We start from the raw sequence: 25,680 nt of genomic DNA on the forward strand, positions 1-25,680 counted from the left end.
CAGGAAACAGTCCTCCATAAAATGCTATATCTAAATCTGAATATTTGGGTTGAAGTGTTCTGGAACAGTGTTGTAAATACAACTTAACCACTGATTTCTAGTCGTGTCCTCTTTTGGAAGGCCAAACAAAGTAGTTTCACTTTCACAACGAAACACACGGCGGGCTAGAGTGAGCGGCGGCGGGCGGGCTTGAGAACGGCGTGGCCGGCGGATTCGATTCAAAATCAAATTGCCACCTTTATCTTTAAAGATTTTGATACACGAGTCTTCATTTTAAAACAAATGCAAATTAAGTTATGTAGCTACACATATCTGTTTTCTTCAGTACTTTAAACTGACATCCTGCCTCCTACAATCAGCCCTGCCCTGACTGACTGTATATAATGAGCCCTTAACCAACAGTCTTGTAGGACAAGAGACAAAACAATTGGATGGCGATCAATAACAGTTCCATACAGCACTGCGAGAGGTCAGAGGTTTCATTTGGATTGTATGTCATGTGACACAGCAAGCACAGAGATACAATCCTGCGACTCAAGTTCATCAACCATCAAAAGGTTAGATCTAGCTCTCCAGACTGAACAGAATAATCAATAGACCTGGGTTGAGCTGGACTGCTGGCCACTGGATTGAAACAACAGGGAAAAAAATAATGAAAATGTTAATTTAATTGAAATAGAAAATGTTAACGTATATCTCACTTGTGATACATATATTATCATGTGACAATGGAGTAATGGCTGCAGAAAATTCAGCTTTGCCATCACAGGAATTAATTACATTTTCAAATACATTCGAATAAGAAAAAAGTTATTTTATATTGTAATAATATTTCACAATATTGTGAATATTATATTCCTACATCAAATGCAGTTCAAATTGCAGTTAATAAAATCAATGAATCTTAAATTACAAGAAAAAAATATATTCTAATGACACAATAAGGTACACAGAAAAATTGCTAAAATGTTTTATTTTATTATCATTATTATTATCATCGTCATCATTATTATTCAAGTTTAGATGTAACAGACATACATTTTCAAATACATTCGAATAAAAAAAAAAGTTATTTTATATTGTAATAATATTTCACAATATTGTGAATATTATATTCCTACATCAAATGCAGATCAAATTGCAGTTAATAAAATCAATGAATCTTAAATTACAAGAAAAAAATATATTCTAATGACACAATAAGGTACACAGAAAAATTGCTAAAATGTTTTATTTTATTATCATTATTATTATCATCGTCATCATTATTATTCAAGTTTAGATGTAACAGACATCTTTGCCATCTTTATTGAATCTTTTTGCATGTAAAGACCTACCACACAAAAAAGAAAATAATAATAATAAAAGTTAAGGTGGCAGCTGAAAAAAAAAAATCCTAAAATCATCATCTATGCACTTTAAATGCAGCAAGTGTAAAAACAATAACATTCTAAGAATAATGGTTAAAACATTTACATATGTATGCCCTTTGCCTTGACCTTGGCCAAACAAGCTTCCAGGCTCCATCAAATACTCCTTGTGTTTCAATATTGCTAAGACCTGCAAACATAGGCAAGATCTCTTTCATTTATTATAATGCAGTACCTGTACTTAGCATGCTAATAACACATTTCATCTTTCTTCTTTTGCAATAGAGTAACTGAAGTGCAAGCATTAACATTTTCAAATTAAAATGAAAATTTAGACAAAAATAAAAATAAAGAATCTTATGTTATTTAATACCCAACTGTATTATACGGTCTATAATGGTTTCAGTTATTTTAAGAGGCATTTGCAGTTAAGCAGCGTTGTAAGGCTAGTTTCTAAAAAAACAGAGAGGGACAGAGCACAAATTAGACATTTTGAGTCTCAAGCTCTCCCCCTTTTCCCCAGTTCATATAAATAATGTCTGTATGAAGTCAGACTAGACCCAACTCGCTGAACCTGTGACCATGAAAAGGAGCAAGTGTGGAGAAGTACACATGGGAGCACAACAACAACAACAGCAAAAAAACAACAGACATCTCTAAGTTGCTAGCAAACAGAATCTGGGAGTTTCAAATATTTTTGCTTTTCCTATTCAAATAAAATGGAAAACTGTGAAGATGCGTGAACAGCTTTAAAATATATCAAGCGCTTGACTTGATAAAGTATGTTTGGATCATTTCTCAGCTCATTATTACTTAAAAACATATTTTTCGGTCGCTCAGGTAGACAGTTGTCCACTCCACATGATAAAAGTTGCAAAAGGAGCATAAAAACCAAAGTACAGCTGGGTGAAACAACAATATAAATAATGTTATGCCTCTCTGAGACAACTGCCATTGAAAGGCACCAGAAACACCTGCAGTTATTAAGTTTCATCAACAGTACACTGAATAAAATTGTTAAAAAACAAAAGTCTAAGGTGTTTTCAACTGCTCTTTAGAATTAAAGGTGGAACCGAATGAATTTAGAATGGCACAAAGTTATTATTTTTATATTATAGAGCACTGGCTCCCATAAAATGACCAAATAAAGCACAGACTCATTAGTTTCCCTTGAATGTTCGGTATCAGAAGAGCAAGAGAAAAATACAGGAAGACTTCAGTCCAATACAAGCTTTTTCTTCAACTACAAAGCACAAGTACATGGTAAGAAGAGGCAACAGAAAATGACAACACTTGGAATGAATAGTAACCTTTTGTGGACAAAACTTAAAAAAAAAGGAAAGAAAAAAACATAGTACTTTTGTTTAATACTCCACCTTTAGAGGAAAGGAAATTGAATTGTCTTACTGTTTTCATGAAAAAAAAAAAAAAAAGTTCAGGTGTTGCTTCATTATGACGTTTGCTACATTTGCAAATGTAAACATTTGTCAGAGCCAAACTCAAGGCCCTTATTCAGATGCGAGTTCAATGTTGCATATCAACATCTCATGTAGAAAATACTTTGTACAATATATCAGGCACTGATAATATGATTTTACTATTAACAACCTAGAAAAAAAAAATATTTTTTTTATTCCTTCCCAAATTTCTAGAGTAGAGAATTGCATCCCAGCAACTAAGGCAGCAGCTTAAAAGTTTTGATGGAATTCTGTGACTTGAGTTACCTAACCCTATAACTTCAACACACAAAAAAAGACAAGAACGAGACATTTAGTATAATGTTAACTGGAGACAGACTATAAACTAATGTTGTCTATTCAGCCATACACATTCCCTGAGGATGCTGGATGTTTGTTTGAGGACGGCAGTCATTTATGCTGTTGCCATAGTGACAGACGACTGCCACATTTTCCTACACTGAGCCACACATGCAGAAACACATCCTCATTTTTATCAGAACCAGGTAAGAGAACTTTCCATAAATCTGCGAATACACACGACGACAAGAAACAAAGCATTAAATTGGAGTAGATGTACCTTGCTTGCTGAACTGCCTTGTCGAAAATTACATATCTGGACTAACGAAAATATACCTAGATTGAGTAGCTACATGTACCGATGTCTTCAAAAAGCAGTCTTTGTTCGTTAAAAGTATACGTGTGTGTGAGCTCCCACAGAAATGCTATGCTGACTGAAGTTTCTTGCATTGGCTGCTTAGGCACCATGATCCGTCTTGGCACATTTCAAGCAAAAAAAAGTTCAATGCATTCATTCGTACAAGCGTTCGCTTTCCTCGCTGCTCTAATTGTGCTCGGACTGCAGGTTTGTAAAGCTCATTGGTTAGAGGGGTTGGCGTTCGCCTCGGGGGTGGCCCGGTGGAGGCCTCGCTGGATGTGTGTTGTGAAATCGTACTTATCGGCACAAGCGTGCAGGCAGATACTGCACTGGAAGGGCCCGCCGTCACCATGGCAACTCATGTGCAGGGCGTACAGTACCTCGTCCAGGAAGACAATGCCACAGTGGGCGCATTTGCTCGAGATGTCATCTTGCGTGGCCTGATCAATCTTCTCCGGTTGGGCAACTTGCGAAGTAGAGCGCTCCTCTTCGGGTTGTTCCGAGTGTTCCGTCTCCCGCTCCCTTTCAGAAGCGGTTGACGCCCATTTCTCCTTGGCGACGAGGGTCCCGTTGGGTGTAGGACTGGGTTTGGAATGTTTCATGGCCAGGTCGAGAGGCGTGTCGCTTTCGGGTCCAGAAGGGGTTGGTGGGGGGAAATGAGGCGGCAAGCCAAGGGTAGGGTAAGGCACAAAGCTTTGGCACGGATTGGGAAGGCCAGCCACGGGGCTCAGGTAGTGGCCCGGGTTGCCTGGCACAGACATCTTGTACTTAGTCCAGAAGCGCAACCAGTCCGCTTCGTTTTGCAGGTCGTTGTGGAGGAAGGGTAGGCTGAAGAACGGGTACTGGTACTTCTCGATCGGGCTTCCAGGAGGGGAGTAGCTGGCCTGCTTTGATGGACGCATGTACTTCTCAATAGGGCTGCCCCGTTCAGAACCACCCTTGCCGTCCCCTCCCTGGGGTCCTGCGCTGAGCCCGTTGCCCTCGGCCCCGCCGTCCGCAGGGCTCTTGTGCATATGCAGGGGTGGCATGCGCTTGTGGATCTCCAGCGTCTGGTTGACGAGGAACGCGTGGGTGGAGCGGGGGCTAGGGTGACTTTTGGGTCCTGAGGAACTGTAAGCCTCGTATTTACCCAACTGCGCTTGGGCCTCGGCATGTGATAAAGACCCATCAGATCCTGCTTCCTCAGTCCTCCTCTCTAAGGGGCTGCCGTTGAGACGCTCCTCGCTGTTGACGCGCTGCTGCTTGGACCCCACCTGCTCAGATGGTACGGGGTCAGGATTCAGGCGCTTGCGTGTCCGTCGACGGATGATCTGCTCGCCGTTGTTTTGCTTGATAATGTTCAGCGGTCTTGGGGTCTGAAAAAGAGACATGCAAATTATTACAATTTGAAATTGGGGTCACTGACGTGATGCTTATTTTTTTTTATATAAAGTTTTAGTCATTTTAGTACAACTTATTTTACTTAAGTTATTTGCCAAGGCAAAATTTCACATTTTCATTTATGCATTTTAAGTTTACATTTCCATCTAATATTTCTACATGATTTTAAGATTTATTTCAATTAAAATGTCCTGATATCATGAAGGCAAAAACTTCTTAAAAGAATAAAAACCTAGTGGTTTGACATGACTTTTTATTTCATAGGAATTAATAATTCATTGCATTTGTTTAATTTTTTTTTTACCTTAAAAAATATATTTTTGTTGAGAACAATTAAGATGTATATACTGTATTCAAGGAGCAAGTTTTTTATTATTATTTACTTAATAGTTAAACCACAGTCATCAAAACCATGTGAAAACAATGCATTTCTAAGGATGTAGACAGGTTTTTGAACTAAATTTAAAGAAAACCCAAAACACAAAGCTGGAACCAGAGTTTCTGTGTTAAATATTTAAAAAAAATTTAATACCAGATTTGGGTACGGTTGGGTACAATCTCCATGTGTGTGATCCAAACAAACAAATATTCACATGCTCTCCCAAGTGTCTGTGAGACTGGACCTGATCTATTTACTGCCTCATAAAAACAGTCTCTGATCTAATATTGTGATTTCAGTAGAGTGATTCATCCCTTCTGGGACTCAGAGGACACACTCCTGTAATTAGGCAGGTTAGCATAATAATCTCCCATCAAATGTCTATTAATTACTGCTTTATTTTCACTGGACTACGTAAGCCTAGCTCAAAAATCAAGACACTACAGTGAGTTCACAGATATAAATCAGTGAATTATAGAAGTGACTTTCAGCTTGACTACAGGAAAGAGACCGAAATCAATGGGTGAAACTGTTATCAATTGTGCTACTTTACAAGAAAAAGCCCGAAGTAACAGTATGTTCCTTCTCATTTCTCATCCTTTACGTCTACGCTAAAATGGAAACTACTGTGGTTGGAGAGATGTGAGATATGCATATTTCCTTTGGTGGCAGACCTGCAACAGGAGGGAAAGAATGGAGCACTTGTCTGTAATCTATTTTTCTGAGCACAGATTCCATCCGGGTAGGCAGTGGCTCGGGGGGAAAACTTCAGTAAGGTGACGCAACTCATTTAGCTACACTGCCAGACACATACTTCCAAGTCCTCGCTTGATGCAGAGATCACCCACGACTCACTCCGAGCCAGAGATAATTGGCAGAAGAACCATGTCGCTCCCCTCTACCACCACCTTCCGACTGCTTGTTGACTTTGAGGTAGAGGCACATCGAGGGAATCAATCATGTATGGTAGCCACTTGCCTTTGTAGCACCCAGATCCACCGTCATGTTCCTAGGCTAAGGAAAGCAATCTCTCTCAAAGATGGGGAGGCTTGGGAAACCAGTGTTTCAGTATGACAGAAGGAAAATATTTCTCTGGTACCCATTTTTCCCATAAAAGCTGGAAAAATTATTTATGCAAAAATGTAACTCCGCCTCAAACTAGCCTTTGGCTCTGCACCATATGTTCTAGGGGAAGAAACATGAGATGCATATTTTCAATAATGCCTGGCCACTGGGGACCGGAGTTCAATCTAAAACAAATCTTACTGTGTTGCTTAAGTTCAGTTAATGCCCTGTGGTAGGGTAGGGTAGATGGTGTTAAAATAAATGTGAGCGCTCACTCTTTGGAACATGTCAGGCTGGTTGCCTGTCTGAAGAGAGGACGGGGATGAAAGCCAGACAAAAAGAAAGAGTGCCCTCTACTGCTGGACCACGTCAGGCCCTCACTGCACACTACAGAAAGAGGGCATTCTTTCTTGTTCTTTTTTTTTCCTCTCTTCAGTCTAATTTTGTAAGGATTATTATTATTTAAAAAATTAACAGTGCTTGATTTATCAGTTGGCTATGAGTTCTTGACTTTTCTGTTTCAAATATCAAACCAGACAAGAGACATTAAAGTCTTAAAGCCTTTGATTATATCTACTTCCTACTACAAAATGACTAGAGGGGGATTAAGTTTGGTGGCCCCTGCACATTTAATAATAAAATGTAAAATGTATTTATATATAATATAAATATACAGTATATATATATATATATATAAATAAAATAAATGGTGTATGGCACTAAATGTGCATGACAACACCACCCCCACTCCCCTCCAAAAAATCCCTTTAAAAAAAATAAAATAAAATAAAATTATATGATAAATGCATACAGCACAAATGGAAGATTAGTTCTACAAGAAGTTTCTTTCGTAATAATATACTGTAGAGCTATTCAGCAACCTTGGGTATCTCTCTATTTATTTCATCTTATCTATTTTTGACAGTTTGAGTACCTTAGCTAAAGACTTTTTTTTAAAACACTGAAATGTATTAAATGCTCAAAGGAGCCTGGAAGACTGTGCTGTCCGTGAACAAAACCTTGTTGCTATTCCGCTATTTCTTTCTACATTTTGGGCTTTCTTGTTCCAATGGGTGGTCAGAGTTCAGAAGCTTCGAGAACTTTTTTGGAGAACGAACGACAATATTCTTTCTGCGTCCCACATAAAAAGTTCCTTGATGGTGTATCTGAAAAACTGAGGCAGCCGCAAGTTTTATGTCGGGCATTGACGCATGGCTACGGCGCATGTCGGGTCCTATTATTAGAAGATAAAATCTGAGAGACATTTATTATTGCAATGTGTTCTGGCACGAGGAGCCCAGACCTCCATTTAGGGCTCTCTACAGTGTGGTTTTATGAGGTGCTATTATGAAATGATTTCTGTACAGCATATAAAAGTTTTTATTCAAAAATATAAAAAATACTACTGGAAACTGACTGCCAGGCTGACATGAAGGACACAGTCTCCGCTGGCCTGCGTTAGCGCGCCATCAGTGAAACAGTCACTCGATTATTTATCAAACCAAGAACCTGAAAGACTATGAGATATCTTCTACTTAACATCCCCACTGCCTTTACTTGGCTCCAGAAATCAAACTGCCGTAGAGGACTCGGCATGTTATAACAGAAACCAAAAACAGAAACATCAGGCAAACAAATCCTGTAGCCAATCGGCAGTGATTCGAAGGATCCCGAGGGCTTCGGAGAGGCGTCTCCACATCTTGTTTATTAGCTTCTAGTGGAGTGTGACGTGTACACAACCTGATGGTCCACTGCAGAAGCTACTTTACAGTAAAAGAACACAGAGAGACTATGCCCAACTGGTCATTCAGTCCACCGCTGGAATGTACAGGCTTTAGATCATCGCACCACACAGCTGTAAATATCATCAAAGGTGAGCACTGAGCTAGAACTAATAAAATACAGATCTATGCTATTGCTATTTTCTTGAGCAAATCAGCATATTAGAATAATTTCTGAAGAATCATGTGACAATGAAGACAGGAGTAAATAGCTGCTGAAAATTCAGCTTTGCCAACACAGGAACAATTATTTTTTATATATATTTTAAAACCGGACATAATTTTAAATTGTAATAATATTTCACTTGTAACCAGTTATCGCCTGTGTGTCTGATTAGGCCTGAAGAATAACTGAAGTCACTGTGTTCCACTCTCATCAAATCCATCACCCCTTGGCTTTTAATATCAGTGTGATCTCAGAAGTAAAACTGTCAAGAATTGTTCCCATTTCCCTTAAAGTCATGGTCACCCCACTTTTTCTGTCCCAGGAAGCCAGAGCAAAGACTGATGCGAGCATCAGTACAGCTGCTGCATCAATGCATGATGGAACTCCAACATAAATGTCAAAGTTAGAAAAACTTCCAGCGTGAGGAAACTTATTTACTCCAGACAGTGTTTAATGTGGGGCAGTAAATAGAGCATACAGTATTTCACAAGCTCAGCTGTGAAGCGCCCATTGATTGCAGGCTCTCTGATGAAGCGGTGCGGACAGACGGGCAGATGTGAGAGCCTGTGTCGGGTCAAGTTAGCACGACTCAAGCCACCAGGTGGCATGGCCCCTGAAAGAGCCTCTTGTGGTCTGGGCGCTGTGGTGCCTTAACACGCCTTACCCCAGCCGACCACACTGATTCAGTCGGCCCCTGTTTCCAAGCCTGTGCCACCCAGGCACTAGTCCCAATAGCCCGAGGCCACTGAGGCAAAGAGCGCTTCCAACATTGCATATCAAGACAGGAAGAAACCGTAACACTCACAGACTTGACCCAATTCTGAAGGAGCTCCAAAGATTAGAATGCAAAATCAACGTTAAGTCCAGCAACAGGCCCGAGAACAATGCTTTTTCTGTTTCTCCGGCTTAATTACTCACATGTTGTTGAGACTGTTTACCCATCATGTTTATCCAAACACCATTTCAAAGGAAATAGAAGAACACTAGAACACTTTTAAGGCTGCAGATAAAGCTTTAGGTATGACTTCAGATGAAAAAAAAAAAGCTAATTCAGATCAAAATTAAATTGGGAGAGCGGAGAACTGAGGCTATAAAGCAAATCAAATTAAGTCATTTAGTGAAACGAGTAGTTTCATTTCTTTGTGCACATTTCACACAGACTGAAAAATTAATAAAATAGTCACTGTATAGTCACAATTTATGCATTTATAAATATCATATATAAAATGTTTTTTTTTTTTATTGTTGATATTATTTGGATAAACAGAGTTTAATCAAAAACAAAATTTCTGTCATCATTTTTTCTCTCTTCCAAGCTTTGACTTTCATAGACTTATCAGCTTTGGAACACAATAAGAGATATTTAGCAATTCCTGAGCTTCTTTTCTGCATACTATGAAAGTGGATGGGCACTAAAACAACTGTAGTTGTCACTGACTTTATCGTATGGAAAAAAGCAGCTTAAACATACTACTCTGTCTCTACGCCGTACTGTCTCTTTTTGTGTTCCACGCAAGGAAGTCTCTTTTTGTGTTCCACAGCAGGCTGTTGTTGTAAATAAGAATGTGTTCTTAAGTGACTTGCCTGGTTAAATAAAGGTTAATAATAATAAGAAATTCATATGGGTTTAGAACAACATGAAGATGAAAAAATGTTAAAGAAAGACTCCACTTGACTGGGTTTTAAAGTTGTGCCAGTAGGCATTGTGTCCCGCGTTCTGGCTGCAGGGCTGAGGAAGGCCAAAAGGGCTTTTCCCCCGGGGTCCTCGCCTGACAGCGCGGAAATGAAGCGATCAAACCGGAGCTGCTACACTGTCACCTCTCCATTCATTTTGAACTCTGTTTCTGCGATTTGTGTGTGGGCTGGCGAGGCGTTCTCGCCGTCCCTTGCACTGATGTTTTCTTAGTTCCCCCACTTACCGAGTGCAGCTTCTGATAGAGGCCACACGCGTTGCACACGTAGCCGCCGTTGGCATTCTTCCTCCACAGCGAGGTCTTGGTGGTCAGACAGTTGGCGCAGAAGACCCCCGAGCCCCGCCGTCTCTGAAATCATAAAAAAGAAAGAGAGCCAAAATGAGTAAAAAAAGCAGGCTGTTGAGAAAAAGAGGGATGGAGATTCATGCTGAGCATGGAGGCGGGAGGTGAATGTAAAAGAGAAAGCAAGAAAAAGAGGCAGAGGGAGGAAAAAGGCGAAAAAAAATCCCAAGACTCAGCAGGGTGTAGCTGGATATGGCAGCTCTGAGGGTGAGGGACACAATGTGTCCAATCAGAAAGCCAGGATGAGGCACAATTAATAGAACCAAGCTGATTCTAACACTAATTAACCTTCCCGTGATTTATAGGCTTTGTAAGATACCGTGTCAGTGAGAACACACCACCAACTTCAAAATGGGTCGCCCGCACCGGCCTGACATAAATATTTTGATCTTTCAATAAATGTCTCATCTCGAACACATGTATGACGTGAACCGTTAAATCCATGGCTGGAACACAGAATATCTAGTAGCTTGAAATATTGCACTCTACTGTGAGAGAAGGGGAACAAATAAATTCAAGTAGGAAAAAAAGGAAAGAGATATAGCCACATGAATCATCCACCGGGAACGGACAGAACTACAAGTGAATCCCGAGAGTCAACCGGGGCAAATCACAGGAATTATCTCGATTATGGTCCCTGTAAACCTTATTTAGCCTTATAGAATGTGTACGATTTATTTAGCCTAACTTCAGACGGCTTGCGCAGGGAGCACATTTCTCCTGCCAGAAAAGTACAATGCTCCTAATTGTGCTCTAATACATTTAGAATGGAAAGCTTTCTGCAGACATAATTTTGGCTTTGAGTCGGTAGAGCTTTTTTGGCAGGGAAAGGGCACTTGATTCATCGGGTGTTTCACAACGTATCAGTAAAATTTTTGGGGCGCCGCCAGCTTCCTATAGGGTAATCTTTCCATCCAGATGCGCCATTGGAGGGCCCTGCATCAGCTAAACTAATTATGATCTCACCTTCACTGATGCTTGCTCACTCTATGGTTCGACATCTCCCATTAATCATAGATACGTAGAAAATGAATGTGAAAAGAGAATGAGGGACGGTAGCCTGCACAACCATAAAGAATAAAAATGATGGCAATAACTTAATGAGATGGAGCAATGTTTTCCATGAGCTATCAGCAAATGCAAAGTCACTCTGACAACTGCCCTTTGCTACCGCAGAGCATCATTCTGATGCACTCAGCATTTCAGGCCGAGAGGGAGGGATCTCGCGTCCTTTATTGTGCACATAAAAAGGTAGGTAAACTCATTGAAGGTGCATAAACACCGTTCTAATGGCTTGCCGCAACAATAATGACACTATCCTTACATTAAGCATTAGACTTACCCAAATCAATAGTTTTATCCTTCACAAAAAGTACTGTAGCACTACCATATTATGTTGATGGCTTTAGATGGTAATGCATTTACATATTCTATGGGTACTTTAATTAAATATTTCTAAATAATGTGTAATTCCAAATCTGTAGGCCTATGACTTAAAGGGATAGTTTGGAACGGAATTGACTTGAATTTGTCACTTTTAGGTGAACTGTCCCTTTAAGACAGCAAGATGTCTGGCATGTCCCACAACACAAACCCACAATACCTTGCTGGAAGATTATCTCAAAATCGAATTATGGCTCATTTAAGTCAGAATCAGTGCTTTCTTACAAGCTTTAAGCGAGAATGTATATATTTTCTGATCTCAGTGGGGTTTTTAGAGGGCCACATGCTAGTCCTGACAGTTTAGACATGATTGATTGATTGATTCTTTCCTATCCTGTTCTAGCATTACAAGCCAAACAAAGTGTCCGTCATCAGCTTTGTGGATTTCTCTCCCTGGCCTTCTGGGCTCCAGAGCCAAATCACTCACACGTGTTCCCTCCGCCTGGCCTGCAGACCTTCACCGTACAACAGCCGCAGAGAGTTAATATACATACAAACTACACACAGTGTGAACAACTGATAATTTATCTTGTTGGTCATATCATTAATTTGTGCTGGGCCTCCTGTTTAGCCATCCAGAAAGCTTATATGGTTATGGATACAGTGGGCCAAAAGCTTTGGATTTAAAACAATATAAATCAAAAGCTCTGACTCTTAGAGCCCAAACTAAATCGGAATGAAAGGCTGATCATGTCTGCATCTGACTCTGGTGTCCACTGACTGTGATAAGGACTGTTTCAGTGTTAGAATTAATTAGACTCTTAAATTGCGTAATCCTTTTATCAAAAGGGAAAATAAATGGAGCACTTAAAGAAAAAAAAAACTTCAGAAGGTGTTTTTTTTATTCTATCCATAAGTATATATACACACACACGCACACATATATAAAAAATAATTACAGAAATATAATTATAGAAATATAAATATAATTATATAATTTCAAAATAAAAAATATGTAAAAAAAAATTACATGTAATTTTTTTAATAATAGATAATTTTGGTATTTATGGTTGAAAAATTTAACTCAATTAATCCACCATTAGCAGGTGTTTTTTACCCTTAGCAGTAAAATAATAAAATTTTGACTGGCTGCAGTAAAATTAATGTCTCCATTAAAATATTAACTATTATTCCAATTAAACGTTCAGTGTCATTAAGTTCATGTTCATTGTAAAGACAAGTCTTTATATAATAGGTTAAATGTACAAGTGAGTTTTCTTACAGCAAACTCACTAAATAAAATATAAAACGGAGAGGCTGACCATGTCTGCTTGACACTGGTGGCATCTAGTGTGCTGGATCACTGTAAGAGCATGATCCCATGATTGAACTGAACCAGCAACTTACATTTACTACCTACTTGTTAATAAACAATCAATCATACACATAAACAAGGTGCAGAGATTGCAAGAACAACTTGTTGGACTGATATAAGGTCAAAGCGAATTTCCAAAACAATCCAAAATTAAGCAACAACAAGTATCTAAAGGAAAAATACACAAAATAAGCAAGCTATAGTGACAGTCCATTACATTTTAAGTAGGATCAAATAAAAGTGATACGTCAATACGTTCAGATGTGAAAGTGTTTGGGAGCGGGTCGTGGGTCAATTACACAGGAAAACCCAGAAATAGCCTTCTCCTGTTGAATGGTGCACAATCCCAGACATCCTTTTCAATTATCAACTGGACCAGTCTGCCATCTGTAAAAACGAATGCGTACCTTGCCTTGCCAGGTTCTGTTTTTTTATTTTTTTATCTCTTTCTCCCTCCATTACATCTCAAAAAAAGGACAAGTTGGCGAAAGAAAAAAAGAAGAAGAAAAAAAAACACATTTGACTGGCTTGCTGCAGCTGCTCACCAAAGGAAAAGGAGGGGAGGCAAATGAGAGAAAGCCCTGATTGTCTTTGTTTTCCCAAAGTGTGGGGTGATTTTTCTCGCCTGCCACGTCTGGCTGTGCTGTGAGGTGATGCATTGTTTTTTTCCGCGGGCTAGAGGGGCCGCAGAGAGCCCAGGCCCTGTCTGTTTCCTGGCCTGCTTCAGTTTATCACTGTATTTGCTCTCAGCGCTGCTCCCGCTATCTGGTATCCGTCACGGCCTTCACAAGGTGCCATGCATTATCACGCAGCACCGCCACTGGTTAAAACACCACTAATCATAATCAAAACAAACTTTGCTCTACCTTTCATCTGCAGTCAGGATGAGGTGTAATAATAGGCTGGATTATGTATTTTTTGGGATCATTTATTTCCATACGGCGAGGGCTACAACAAAGGTGCGCGTACAGGTAGCGCGAGGTTAGAGTTACTCGCAGTAAACAACAAAATGGCTGTTCTTGTTTGCATTGCGGGCTGTGAGGAATGACCCTGCTGCACTCTGGTACTTTCTGTGTGTGTAGCTTGTGCATTCTGTTTGTACGTGATTGATTACGCATGCCTAACACTAGGCGCTCTAGGGAGTCGGAATAATTCAGTCCTGGTGAGAGGAATCTGAAGTAATTAGAGGCAGGACCTAATTACATCTATTTATTTAACGAGTATGTTCCCACAATTCCATAAAGCTCTCCATTAAAAGCTTCTAGTCTCAGGTGAAAGAGGCGGGGAAGAAACATCACACCTTTCTGTCTTAAACCTATTACGGTAATCAGCTGCTCTCAAGGTTTTGCAACCGGTTTCGCAGCCATTGTCGACTTTCGGTTCTAAACAATGCGGCGTCTATGAAAAATGTCTGTGTTAGAGGTGAAAATAATAGCTTTGAGCACCAGGGAGATTTCCAGGCCTCTGCAACGTCAATCCTATAGTCGGTTTTGGTGAGGTGGACTGCAAAATCGTGCCTAAAAGCAGAGACAGTTAAAATGATGAGGGGAAGCAGGGGATGTTTGGAGACTGACACATCACAGATATAATATGTGAAAATAAGGGCTAATAATGCATTTGACATGCCGTGTGAATGTAAGAGAAAGGATTCTTTGGTTTAAAGGGGGCGATTTGCACACAAAGCCGGTGAAATGAAATTACATGTAATTCACTTAGGCAATCCACGTGGCCTCTTTCATTAAATAAACAATTATTTAATCAGCTGTGGGGAAATTAGGTGAACCCCTACTGACAATTTCAATTTTAGAAATCCTGCATCAACTTTTCAAGGCTCAGGCAGTACCATCGAAACGCCGTCGGCAAACATCTGGATACAACTCCAGACATATCGAACCATCAAGTCCTATCTTTGGTTATACCGGGTTTACACAAATCCGAAGTATCTTGCTGAAATGGAGTCGTAATTATGTAATTCAGTTTGATAAATAAGGTTTAATATATTCTGTGAAAGCTTCATTTCTCCTGGAACCTGGGAGGCCACGGTAATATTCCCAATATCACATTCACATTTCTTCATGTTGCTCTCGGAACGCTTCACATCAGGATGAAGTCTTTGAAAAGCAGTAAGGATGGTCTCAAATCATCTGTAGTCAATCGGAAGGTTATTTAAGCACTTTACGTGTCGGAAAACAGTTGTCACATTTCTTTTACTACAGGGAATATACATATAATAATACAGGGTTCTATTTTTTGAAAGTCTGTAAAATTAACATTTCTGAAAGTTTAAAGTCTGTATGAGATGAGATACCTCATAGCAGTGGGTCTCAACCAGTGGCCTGAGGCCCAATAGGGGGCCACAGAAAACCTCTAAAGGGGCCGTAAGATGTTTATATTAAATAAGATATTCTTATTTAACATAAGACAAAACAAGCATTAAAATGAGCTAAAACAACTAAAAATCTTCTTTCTTTGAAGAACCAGGGTTTTAACTGTCTTGAAAGACATGGATGTATTTGTGATTTCTAGACCTGGAAAGTCCTGTAAATTAATAAAATAATTTTTGTAATGAATACACATTTGTATACCCATTTTTATGCTCTAAAATATTTTATCAGGTAGAAATTGTAAGAACTATACATATTTTTATGTTAATTCTTTTCCAGTATTATGAACTACTGGAAAAGTCATGTTATTTTTTATTTCATTGGGTATAAAGTGTGGTCTTACAACTTCTGGAATTCTGAAATTTACAGAATCCGAGAGTGCCTGCCTTTAAATATTGTTGCGGACAATGGGAGATATTGGAAGGTTGAGAACCACTGCCAACTAGCCCCAATATCCTATATGTTAAATATATTAGTTGTGAATTGTGCACTGGGAATGCATCTACAGGAAATGAAAGACAGAAATGGAGGAAACTGTCAACCTGTCACAGATGACCAGTTCCCTCGGCCCAATTTCAAGCCACCAAAACTCTCTGAGGAGATGGGCTTCAGCTTTCCGTTCAAAGACAGCCTTTCAGTTACCTCTATCCAAATCCCCATCCACCCCCTTTGTCCTGCCCTGCATCACACCGCGGCGTACCCCGCTGATACACAAGACTATCTGAGCCTTGGCTTTCTCTCCAAATCAGATTGAATCGGAGGACATGATCAAAGACAGACGGGTTTCTATCTGGAAGTGTGAAGCGCACATATCCATTTGCACTCAGAGGGCTTATGGTTGTAGTCATGAGAGTAGCCTATTGTGCTGCAAAAATCAAAGGTCTCCCTCCTTCTTGTGCAAATAGAAGGCGGCTTTATGTATTCTGGAATAATCTATTCCAGAGGCCGAACAATGCTCCGGTCTCCCCTTACCGCTACAAAGGCATTAGGCCTTTTGACACTATCGCTACACCTGTATCCCTTATCTAGGTCTTCCTTAGATATGTGGTATCCTCTTCTGAGAAACAGTTCCGAGGACACATCCTGTCTAGGTGACAGGAGAGGAAATCCGGATACGTCGCAGCTGGCCTCTAAATGTGTCATCTGTCACCTCTATAAGGTCCTCTTCAATGCTGTTTGTGTCGACGCGTCCTGGATGTCATAACATGGGGCCAGCTGACCCAAAACAATAGTTAAAGTGACTGACAATGACGGGCAGGAAAGAGAGCAAAGAGTTCAGGCATGACTTCACCGGCACACCTGCTTGTGTGTCATAGAGGCCAGTGGGGGTTACTGGCAGTCACAGAAAGGGTGCCTGCTGATCTAGAAGCATTTTCTTGGTTCTACAAATCAACATCTATTGAGACAAAAACAATAAATTCTGGTCTTGGATCAGTATTTCAGTATCAGTGTTCATCATAAAAATTAAATGACTTACTTTGTGTTCTTTGATGAATTAAATGCTGGTATTCAAAGTAGGTAAACATGATACTTAAGTATGGATAGATGACATGACAGTTTCTTTGGTACAAATCTTTTTTTTTTAAACATTAAAAATATTTAATGTTATATTTATAAATTTATAAATATAAATATATATTATATTTATTCTGATTATTTTGGAGGGCATAAAGTCAAAAATGTCAAAGTGGAACAACTGTGCTGATTTTAAAATTAAGAAAAAATCTAATTAAAAGAATTGAATTCTTGAACAATATTTTGACAAACCTTTATTGTTATTATTATTATTATTATTAGAAATATTATATACAACAAGTCAAGTCAAAATGTATTTCTATAGCACATTTAAAAGCAACAGAGTTGCGCCAAAGTGCTGTACAATAAACAAACAAACAACAAAACTGCTTCACTGCTTTTTAACATTTGTCAGCAGTCACATGCTGTAACCAAGTGCTGAAACACGCAGGAAATTATATAATAGAAATAGACCCTCATGACTGTGTCTCAGAGAATTAGACATTTTTAGATTAATAATGTGTGATATTTGTAAAAAAAAAAAAATAATAAAATAAAATAGAAAAAAAAATATTGCAAAAAACTTAAACTATATTAATTGTATTTTTATATATATTTTATAACCTTATGAAATATAACGTGAATATGTGTCCAAAGGCCCGTTCACACCGATAATTATGAAGATAACGATAAAGATATAGTTCTAAAAATCTTTCTCAATATTAAAGAATAGCAGAGTTCACACCACAGCTATAACGATAAAGGCACAGAGAAACTATATCGTTGGAATCACTTCCAGAACGATTTTTTTTAGCTGATGAACGATAAAATCATTGACACCCAATCAGAATCCATCCTGCTAAAACGAGCTCGAGAATTTAAAACGGCAGACGCGTGTGCGCTTAGAATAAAGATATTCTTTATTCCGTCCGCTGGTGTGGACGCTAATATCGTTATCTTTATAGTTATCGTTCTTGGTGTGAACGGGGCTTAAGACCATGCTACATGTTTTAAAGGATATTTAAAATAAAATTATTTTGCTTATCATAACCACTCATGCATGTTATTGACCTGTATTTATTTTTCTTTTGGCTTTTAGCCAGGTCACAATTTTGCATATTGCAGAAAAACAGATAAATAGAAGGATTAAGAGGTATCTTGTAAAATAAGACTTTACCATGGAACATTTTCCAAATATTTTCTGCAGGCCTGGAGCAAATAATCAGTTTTTTTTTTCTTCTTTTAATTCTTCCCCAAACTACGCAAAATAGAGACTGTGGGAACTGCCACTAGCAAAACTCTGGCACACTTTGCTTTAATAGTGTGTGCTGTAATATTGTGTAGAAAGAAGGACATAGAAACCTCAATTCACCTTGCCCTGGAGGGGAAACACAGGCCACAGAGACATGTGAAGCTGTCTATGTGTGGGAGAGAGACAGTCTATACTACACAACACTCGGCACCTGAATGTGAGCCGCACCGTACACTAACAATGACAGCCTTTTTTCCACTCAACTAATGTTTCTCTGCTGTAAATTTCACATAAGCTTGCTAAAGTAAGCTGTGGGCTGCTGTACGTTTGTGGCTTTGCAATAAACAAGTTACGAGAACGCCACTGTTGAGAATGACTTAAGCTGAAAAGACGTAAACCACATGCACACACACTGAGGTATTCACACCTTGCAAAAGCACACAAACTCTCGCTTTCCATTTATGTGCAATTAAGCCAACTGGAAAATACTCGAAAATATAACCAGAGCTTTTCAGCTCATATCAGTTTCACTGTCAGACATGGAGCATCACAATAATTGCCCTGTAACTCAGAACCCAATATTTTACTGCGCTCAGAGAAAATATCAAATTCACAAGGATAACACTCATACGCTTCACCTCAGAGAAGCCTGGCAAATGTACCCACTCAAAAGCAGAGAGAGAGAGAGAGAGAGATTTTGTTTGAGATTTTGTGGTGTAGGCAGTCACTGCGTGGGATCTGATATAACAGTGACACCATTTCACTTGATAAATATGGTCAGATCTGGTTGAGGCAGCTTGCTGCTCCTGGATCAGGGGTTCAGGGTAGGCGACAGACATTACGTTAATTACAAAAGTGACTTTTGGAATGATTTTGGAGATTTTTTTCTCTTAAGCTGACTATTTGAATGAAAATATCAGACTATAATTAACGGCAACATGTCATTTGAGCATTTATCACTCACCAGATGGTCTCAATGTAATTTTTAAAATGGTCTTTTATCAGATTTGCATCATTATATTATACAACAATGTATAATGGGACACATTAGAAAAAATCAACTTGGCAACTTTTTAAGAAATATGTATAATGAACCTTTCCCTGATTGTACTTTAATTACTTCAAAAGCTCTACTTTTATTTGTTCTCTTACTTTTCTGAATTTCATCTCTTGGTAATCATCAACTTTCATAACTTACAAGAATTATAAAAAGCTATCTTTATAACTCTAAAGAGATAACATAAATATATTTTTTAAATAAATCTCATAATGCAGAACTGAGATGATGTTGAATAAGATATTAACAAATATCACTTTTTACAGGCATTAACTTAAAGTAAACAAAACATATAACTCCTCTTTTCATACTAATTAAACGGTGATATTTATACCTTAAATGTAAAGTTTTGTAACATCTAACAGGGAACGTCTTGTGATATCAGTATCAGCTTCTTTTTCTTTGGGCAGCTAAACTAACTTTGTCATCATGAGAAATAACCAACATTATCTATGTTTCCATCCAAAGTTGCGAATTAAACTTATGCGCAAAATTGGAATGTCGCATAAAAAATTTGCAAATAAAGCACCGTTTCCATCCAGTGAGTTGAAGAGAACAAAATCGTCACTTCCTGATTAACTTGCGCTAAATATTATGAAGAAAATTTACATTTGCTGCTGTAGGAGAAGGCACTGTATATAATAATTTTTGTATACAATAAATTACGAGCTTCAGAGTGTGCAGACAAAACGCGGTCATGTTATTTTTGGAGCCTACGTTGGAGTTAATTATAACGAAGCACTTTGACAAGACTGCTCAAGCATTTTAGAATGACAAAACTAGCATTTCAGATGCTGTGCAATGAGATCGGTATGTTGGTTTGTCCAGTTTTATGCAGTTGTATGTCTTTTGATGCGTATTAAGGAATTTATTCGGTAAAAGTGTTTATGTGCATGTTTTCTTAACAGATAAGAAATTTATCAGACTTAGTTGAGCGCATACGTTTTTACGCGCATTTTTAGAATTTATGCGCATCTTGGTGTTTCCATCCAGCATTTTTTTATGCGACATCCCAAAGTGTGCATAAAAATAGTGGATGGAAACATAGCTATTGATAAAGCAATCAAAACTACCACCCCAATAGAACATTTGCAGGAGACAGAAGATGAACTCAAAAATGACAGGAAAAACTGGAGAGAAAAGGGGGTAAAGAAGATGAAAAAATTATAAGCTGCGGGAAGGCAATGCCCCACTAAGCTAAAATTAGCAGTAGCGTGACAAACTCCAAGGGGCTCAGACTGAGATCCTCCATCATGTTGCCCAGAAATCATTCACCCACTCAGAGTACACAGGAAGGGACCATCAGCCAGCAACTAACACTAATGAAGCCTCCATGGAGCTTCCATAGCTCAGTGCCCATCAGCTCAAATCACTATACATCGACACTGAGCTCAGACAAAACTCTCCTGAACGACACTACAGCACAGCAGCGTTTGGCTGTGCATTAAGTTCAAGTACAAGAAAACCAAAAAGAGCAAAAAGGCATGAGGAACATTTCAGACATTATTTAATAATGAACAATGTTCATTGACTACACTGAGAAGTTGTTCTCTTTGTCTGTTTGAATGGGTATAATGCAGCTTAGCGAAACCACTACGTGCTTTGATAAAACTAACACGATGTGTTCATTGCGCAGCTAGGCTGGGGAATGTTCAGAAAGTCTATTATTCGTGGGACTGGCTTCGTAAGTAGAGTGCCTAAGCAGTTTCATGGGTTGTAATTGCCTAGCAACCCTGGACAAGTGAGCTTTCTAAATTAGCTGCTAAAGAGTGGGAGACTTTTGAGCTAGTTGAGTAAATTTCATTGTGCTAAATTTGGATAATTACGGGAGTTTTCAGGCACTGCGGAAATGAATGGCACTTTGTTGTATTAAATCCGGGGCTAAATGGATGGAATATGGAAAAGACACATTGGAGGATGGGGGCCAACACCTCCATCAGTCTGCAGGCAATGACTGAGATTCCACTGTAAGAACCTCATGAACCCAATCAAGTCATAATAAAGCTCTGATTGAGAGGGAAGTTCCTGGAAGTGTGATTGCATGGAGAAATAGGAGGAGGACAAAACAGCCCACGATAATTATTCCAATGTAGAACATTACAGCATTATAATCTGATAATTTGCAATGAGAAAAATGCAACATACTCACTCATAGTAAAAAATTCTGAACTAGAAAATGAAAAGATAAAAATACTAGGGCTGTAAATTTAATATGTTCATGTAGTAAAATTAGGTAAGGGCTCAGTAAGAGTTTTTAATGTCTAAAAAAATGTCTTTTATGCTCACCCTTTATATGATAATCAAAAATACAGTAAAAACGGCAACATTGTGAAATATTTTTTTTACAATTGAATATAACTGTTTTCTATTTAAATATATTTTAAAATATAATTCATTCATTTGATGGCAAAGCTGAATTTTCAAGATTTTTTTGAATAGAAAGTTCAATAGAACAGCATTTATTTGAAATTTATACTACGGGGCCATTGCATGCTTGAATCTGATTGGCTGACGACCGTTCTGAGGTGTGCAATTATTTTCAGGGAAACGCACGGCGAACGTAGTTCCAGGCAGCTCTCTTGACTGCATTACAGTTCCATATCACTTCGCATAGTTAACTGTAATAACGGAAATTAGCATACAGTACCTATACAGCACACAGGAATTACTGCAATCACACGTGCTCGCACAAGCACACTACCCGTTGAATTATTAGAAAAATAATGCACACATTATTTTTCTAATGATAAAATAATAAAAATGAACATAGTGATTACTATTTACATACAGTATAAATAAATGATTACAATTTATATGGTCACATAGGCCTGGGCGATAAAACTGTATCGGTATTTATTGACGGTACACCTTCATCGATAACGATAGAAAAAATGATCGATATAGCGCACGATATAGGCGCATGCTATGAGTGACAAGCAGACAGCACACAGGAACACATGCTGAGTGTTGTGCCTGCCTGTGATGAGCAGATTGTGAATAAAAAAATAATATTAGTTGAATTTAAAATTAAAATTTGCATTTGAATGCAAAAACGGTGCAATCGAATGTTAGGTGTGTGTCGGTGAGGGAGCCTCATCAGAGGCGCACGAGATGCAGTGATGATGATGTAAGTGTCTTTGTCGTACTTTATTGTTTTTGTTAGTCTGTCCAGTTTAACCTACAAGACGCGCCGCTGCTGCGTTATTCATTCAAAATATTAGAGAAATATAGAAGCTCAATGCGGAGAAGTTATTGGTTAGGTTAAAACCGAAACCAAGACATTCACAAAGAACGCATATTAGGCGCATCTTTGGGACAGACAACAATGACTGTTGCACTCGCGTCTCACGCGAGAGATGTATAGGAAGTAGGGTTGTGTACCGTTCACATTTGAACCGGTACCGTACCAGTATCGGTACCTGAATTTCGGTGCCGGTACCCAACGGTACCTTTTTTCGGTACTTTACTCTCTGTGTAATTACAAAAACATTTATTTCAGTGAAAAAATAAGTCCAAAAGTCTCAATTTCAACATTTTGAACAATAGGGCCCTACAAACTTTTTCTTTCTTTGCAGGATTAATATTTAAACTGTCTTTTTGCATTTTAATATTCACAGACACTAGTTCATATCGCAATTCGAATTAAGTGGCAGTGGCTACTTTTGATTCATTCGTCCAAAATTGACTAATTCCATGGCATTCCGCACTATAGAGTAAATTACATTTTTATGAATGGACTCCACGATCCCGTCCGCATTTTCTCAGAAACCATATGGCCCTAGAAATGTAACCACACTTCAGAACATTTCAGCTTGCCCTGTGTGTTGTTTGAACGAGTTGCAGGGGTGACATAACGTCACAGGGTCTCTTTCTCTCTCTGTAGCGTATGCGCACAGATGCGTTCTCAGGTACCGAAATTTGGCACGATTGATTTAACGTGAATCGGTACTTGGTAGTACCGACGCAATTCGGTCGGTACCCTTAAAAGTACAGAGTTCGGTTTGTCTTAAATTAAAAATTACAAATACAGTGGTTGAATTTAAATGTTTTTCTATTGGTTATAAAAAATGTCAATACTTATAGATACCGAACGATATGAAATATTATATTGTTGATAAATTTTTTAGCTATATCGCCCAGCCCTATGGTCACACTTTATTTTAAGGTCCAATTCTCGCTATTAACAAACCTTTAACTACGACTTTGGCCTCAATAAACTCTAATAACTAATTTGCTGCTTAATAATAGTTAGTAAGGTTGTTAAGTTTAGGTATTGTGTAGGATTAGAGATGTAGAATATGGTCATGCAGAATATGTGCTATATGAATACTAATAAACAGCCAATATGTTAATAACAGGCATGCTAGTAAGTAACTAATTAATAGTTAGAATCGATTCCTATACTAAAGTGTTACCATTTATATGTATATATAAACACACATTGACAAATTAACATGTAATCATACCTCCTGACCTCAAAATATATATTGACATATATATGAAAATTGTAGGCTATTAAAATTTATAATAATTTGACAGACGTAAAAAAGAGAAAAAGAGGAAATGGAAGTAAAGGAAGAGGATATGTTAAATAGAGGATGAGGAAGTAAAGTTTTTCTGAAGTCGGTCACAGCCTCTTGGCCATGTTCACCTTGACCCCGCTGGCCTGACGAGCTCTGCTCATTTCCCAACACTGGGCTCCTTCCCCACCACTGAGCTAATCAGAGCAGGCAGGTCACACAGACCAGCATCCGTCAAACAGGCCAGCAGTGGAGGAGGAGAATCTATTTTAGGACACAATAATTCTGGGCCTCCACATTCAAAAAGACACATGGAGACATGAACGGTGTAATTTGTTCCCTTCCTTTCAACCATTATGCTTTAACTGTACTAGTAAAATTTAATCAGTCATATGTCCGAAAAGTTACAAAATCTAGGGTCTCCGAACTGAAATAGTTTAGTTTTCTGTACAGAGTCACCAAGAATACCAAAAGTTTCAAATGCAATGCCAGCCAAACTGTAGAAACTGACCATTAACTCACTGCTCAAACATACAGATATGATGAAACCAGCTAAATCTGATTTAAAACAATTATACTTACTTATATACTCCATGTGCTGGACTGTTCCTCAGGATCCAGATAGCACAGTGCTTTTAATTGGTGCGAGCAAACGCTAAAATCCATTACCAATTCCATCTGGAAGAGTGTCGAACTACAGGGCCCCCATCTGCCCTCAGGCGAATTGAATGACTAGCCTGTTTCCAATTTTCACACTGACTCTAATATCTAAAAGATACCTACATCCAACCTCTTTCTCATCTGGTGCAACTGACCCTCTTAACAATGAAACAACACATTCAGCAATTTTTTTCTGTGCCTGTAACACACTTTCTGACTTGACCTTTGCTGCTAGCTAGCATTCACGCAAGCCATTGTTAATTACCTCTCCAAATGCTTAAATGTGCTGGTTTGCGGACTTTTAATTAATGTAGCCACTGTAAATCCCATCTGAGGGCATGAGAGGCAGGAGATGAAGGGGTTTGGTGTGTAGGCATTTTTTGACACTTTGATTTTTAATAAAGTGTTGAAAGTCAAGCACACAAATATTCAACGGTCTAGCACAGATGAGAGTCTTGACCCACTATTTATTCAGTAAATGAAATCCAATATCTATTACACTGAATATACTTTTATGTTTGCATCTTGTCATAAACCTGGCACTGAATAATCAAGATATTGACCTCTCAAAAGTTACAAATACTAGATAAATCTCACTAATAGAACAAAGAGCCAGCGTGTGAACTGCTGTCAGGTCTCATAAAGTGTGTTTCTGATTAAAATACTCATTTCACTCTCCTTCACTCACACAGATTCATAAGATGTGACTTCTGCAGTCAGAGGAAGTCAGCGTGAACCATTAAGTGCCTTTCAGTGACACTAACACTCAGTCTAATGTGGCCTGTGGGAACAGTGATTTTACCGTTGAACCCATTGTTTCATTATTAGGGGCTAGTCTAGCTATGCAGTTGCTGTGTGACCCACCATTGCTGGCTCAGTGTTTATCTGAAAGAGATAGATCACTCCAAAAATTATTTATTTTTCAAAATATCAGTCATTACACTGTTGTCTTGCTACAGCTGCTTTACAGGAGAATTTTGGATTTGCCTCATTTCTGAAGATTTCATAACGGATTCTGTTAACTTCCTGTTCAATACTGTGAAGCTGCTTTGAAACTAAATCTACTGTATAAAAGCACTACAAAAATAAAGGTGACTTGACTTTTCTGTTCCATAGAAGAAAGGGTAAAATAGGTTTGGAAAGACAGTAAGGTGAGTAAATGATTACAATTTTCATTTTCGAGTAAACTATCACTTTATATATAATTACAATTAATATTTTGATATAATTTATTTATTATAT

At 38.5% G+C, this 25,680-nt stretch overlaps 1 protein-coding gene across 1 annotated transcript in view; it reads right to left on the minus strand.

Annotated features, from left to right (window-relative positions):
• Positions 1-2,135: 2,135 nt before the first annotated feature.
• The window catches only part of LOC107706219 (zinc finger transcription factor Trps1-like), a 124,635-nt gene continuing 101,090 nt past the window's right edge, over positions 2,136-25,680 (minus strand). Inside the window, exons 6-7 of the mRNA XM_016509851.1 lie at positions 10,176-10,298; positions 2,136-4,840 (exon numbers count right to left, since the gene is read on the minus strand). Coding sequence (XP_016365337.1) covers positions 3,704-4,840; positions 10,176-10,298 — 1,260 coding nt within the window. The 3' untranslated portion in view covers positions 2,136-3,703. The remainder of the gene's footprint in view (positions 4,841-10,175; positions 10,299-25,680) is intronic.

This window comes from Sinocyclocheilus rhinocerous, unplaced genomic scaffold, assembly GCF_001515625.1.
Source record: "Sinocyclocheilus rhinocerous isolate Xijiao unplaced genomic scaffold, SAMN03320098_v1.1 scaffold53, whole genome shotgun sequence".
NCBI lineage: Eukaryota > Metazoa > Chordata > Actinopteri > Cypriniformes > Cyprinidae > Sinocyclocheilus > Sinocyclocheilus rhinocerous.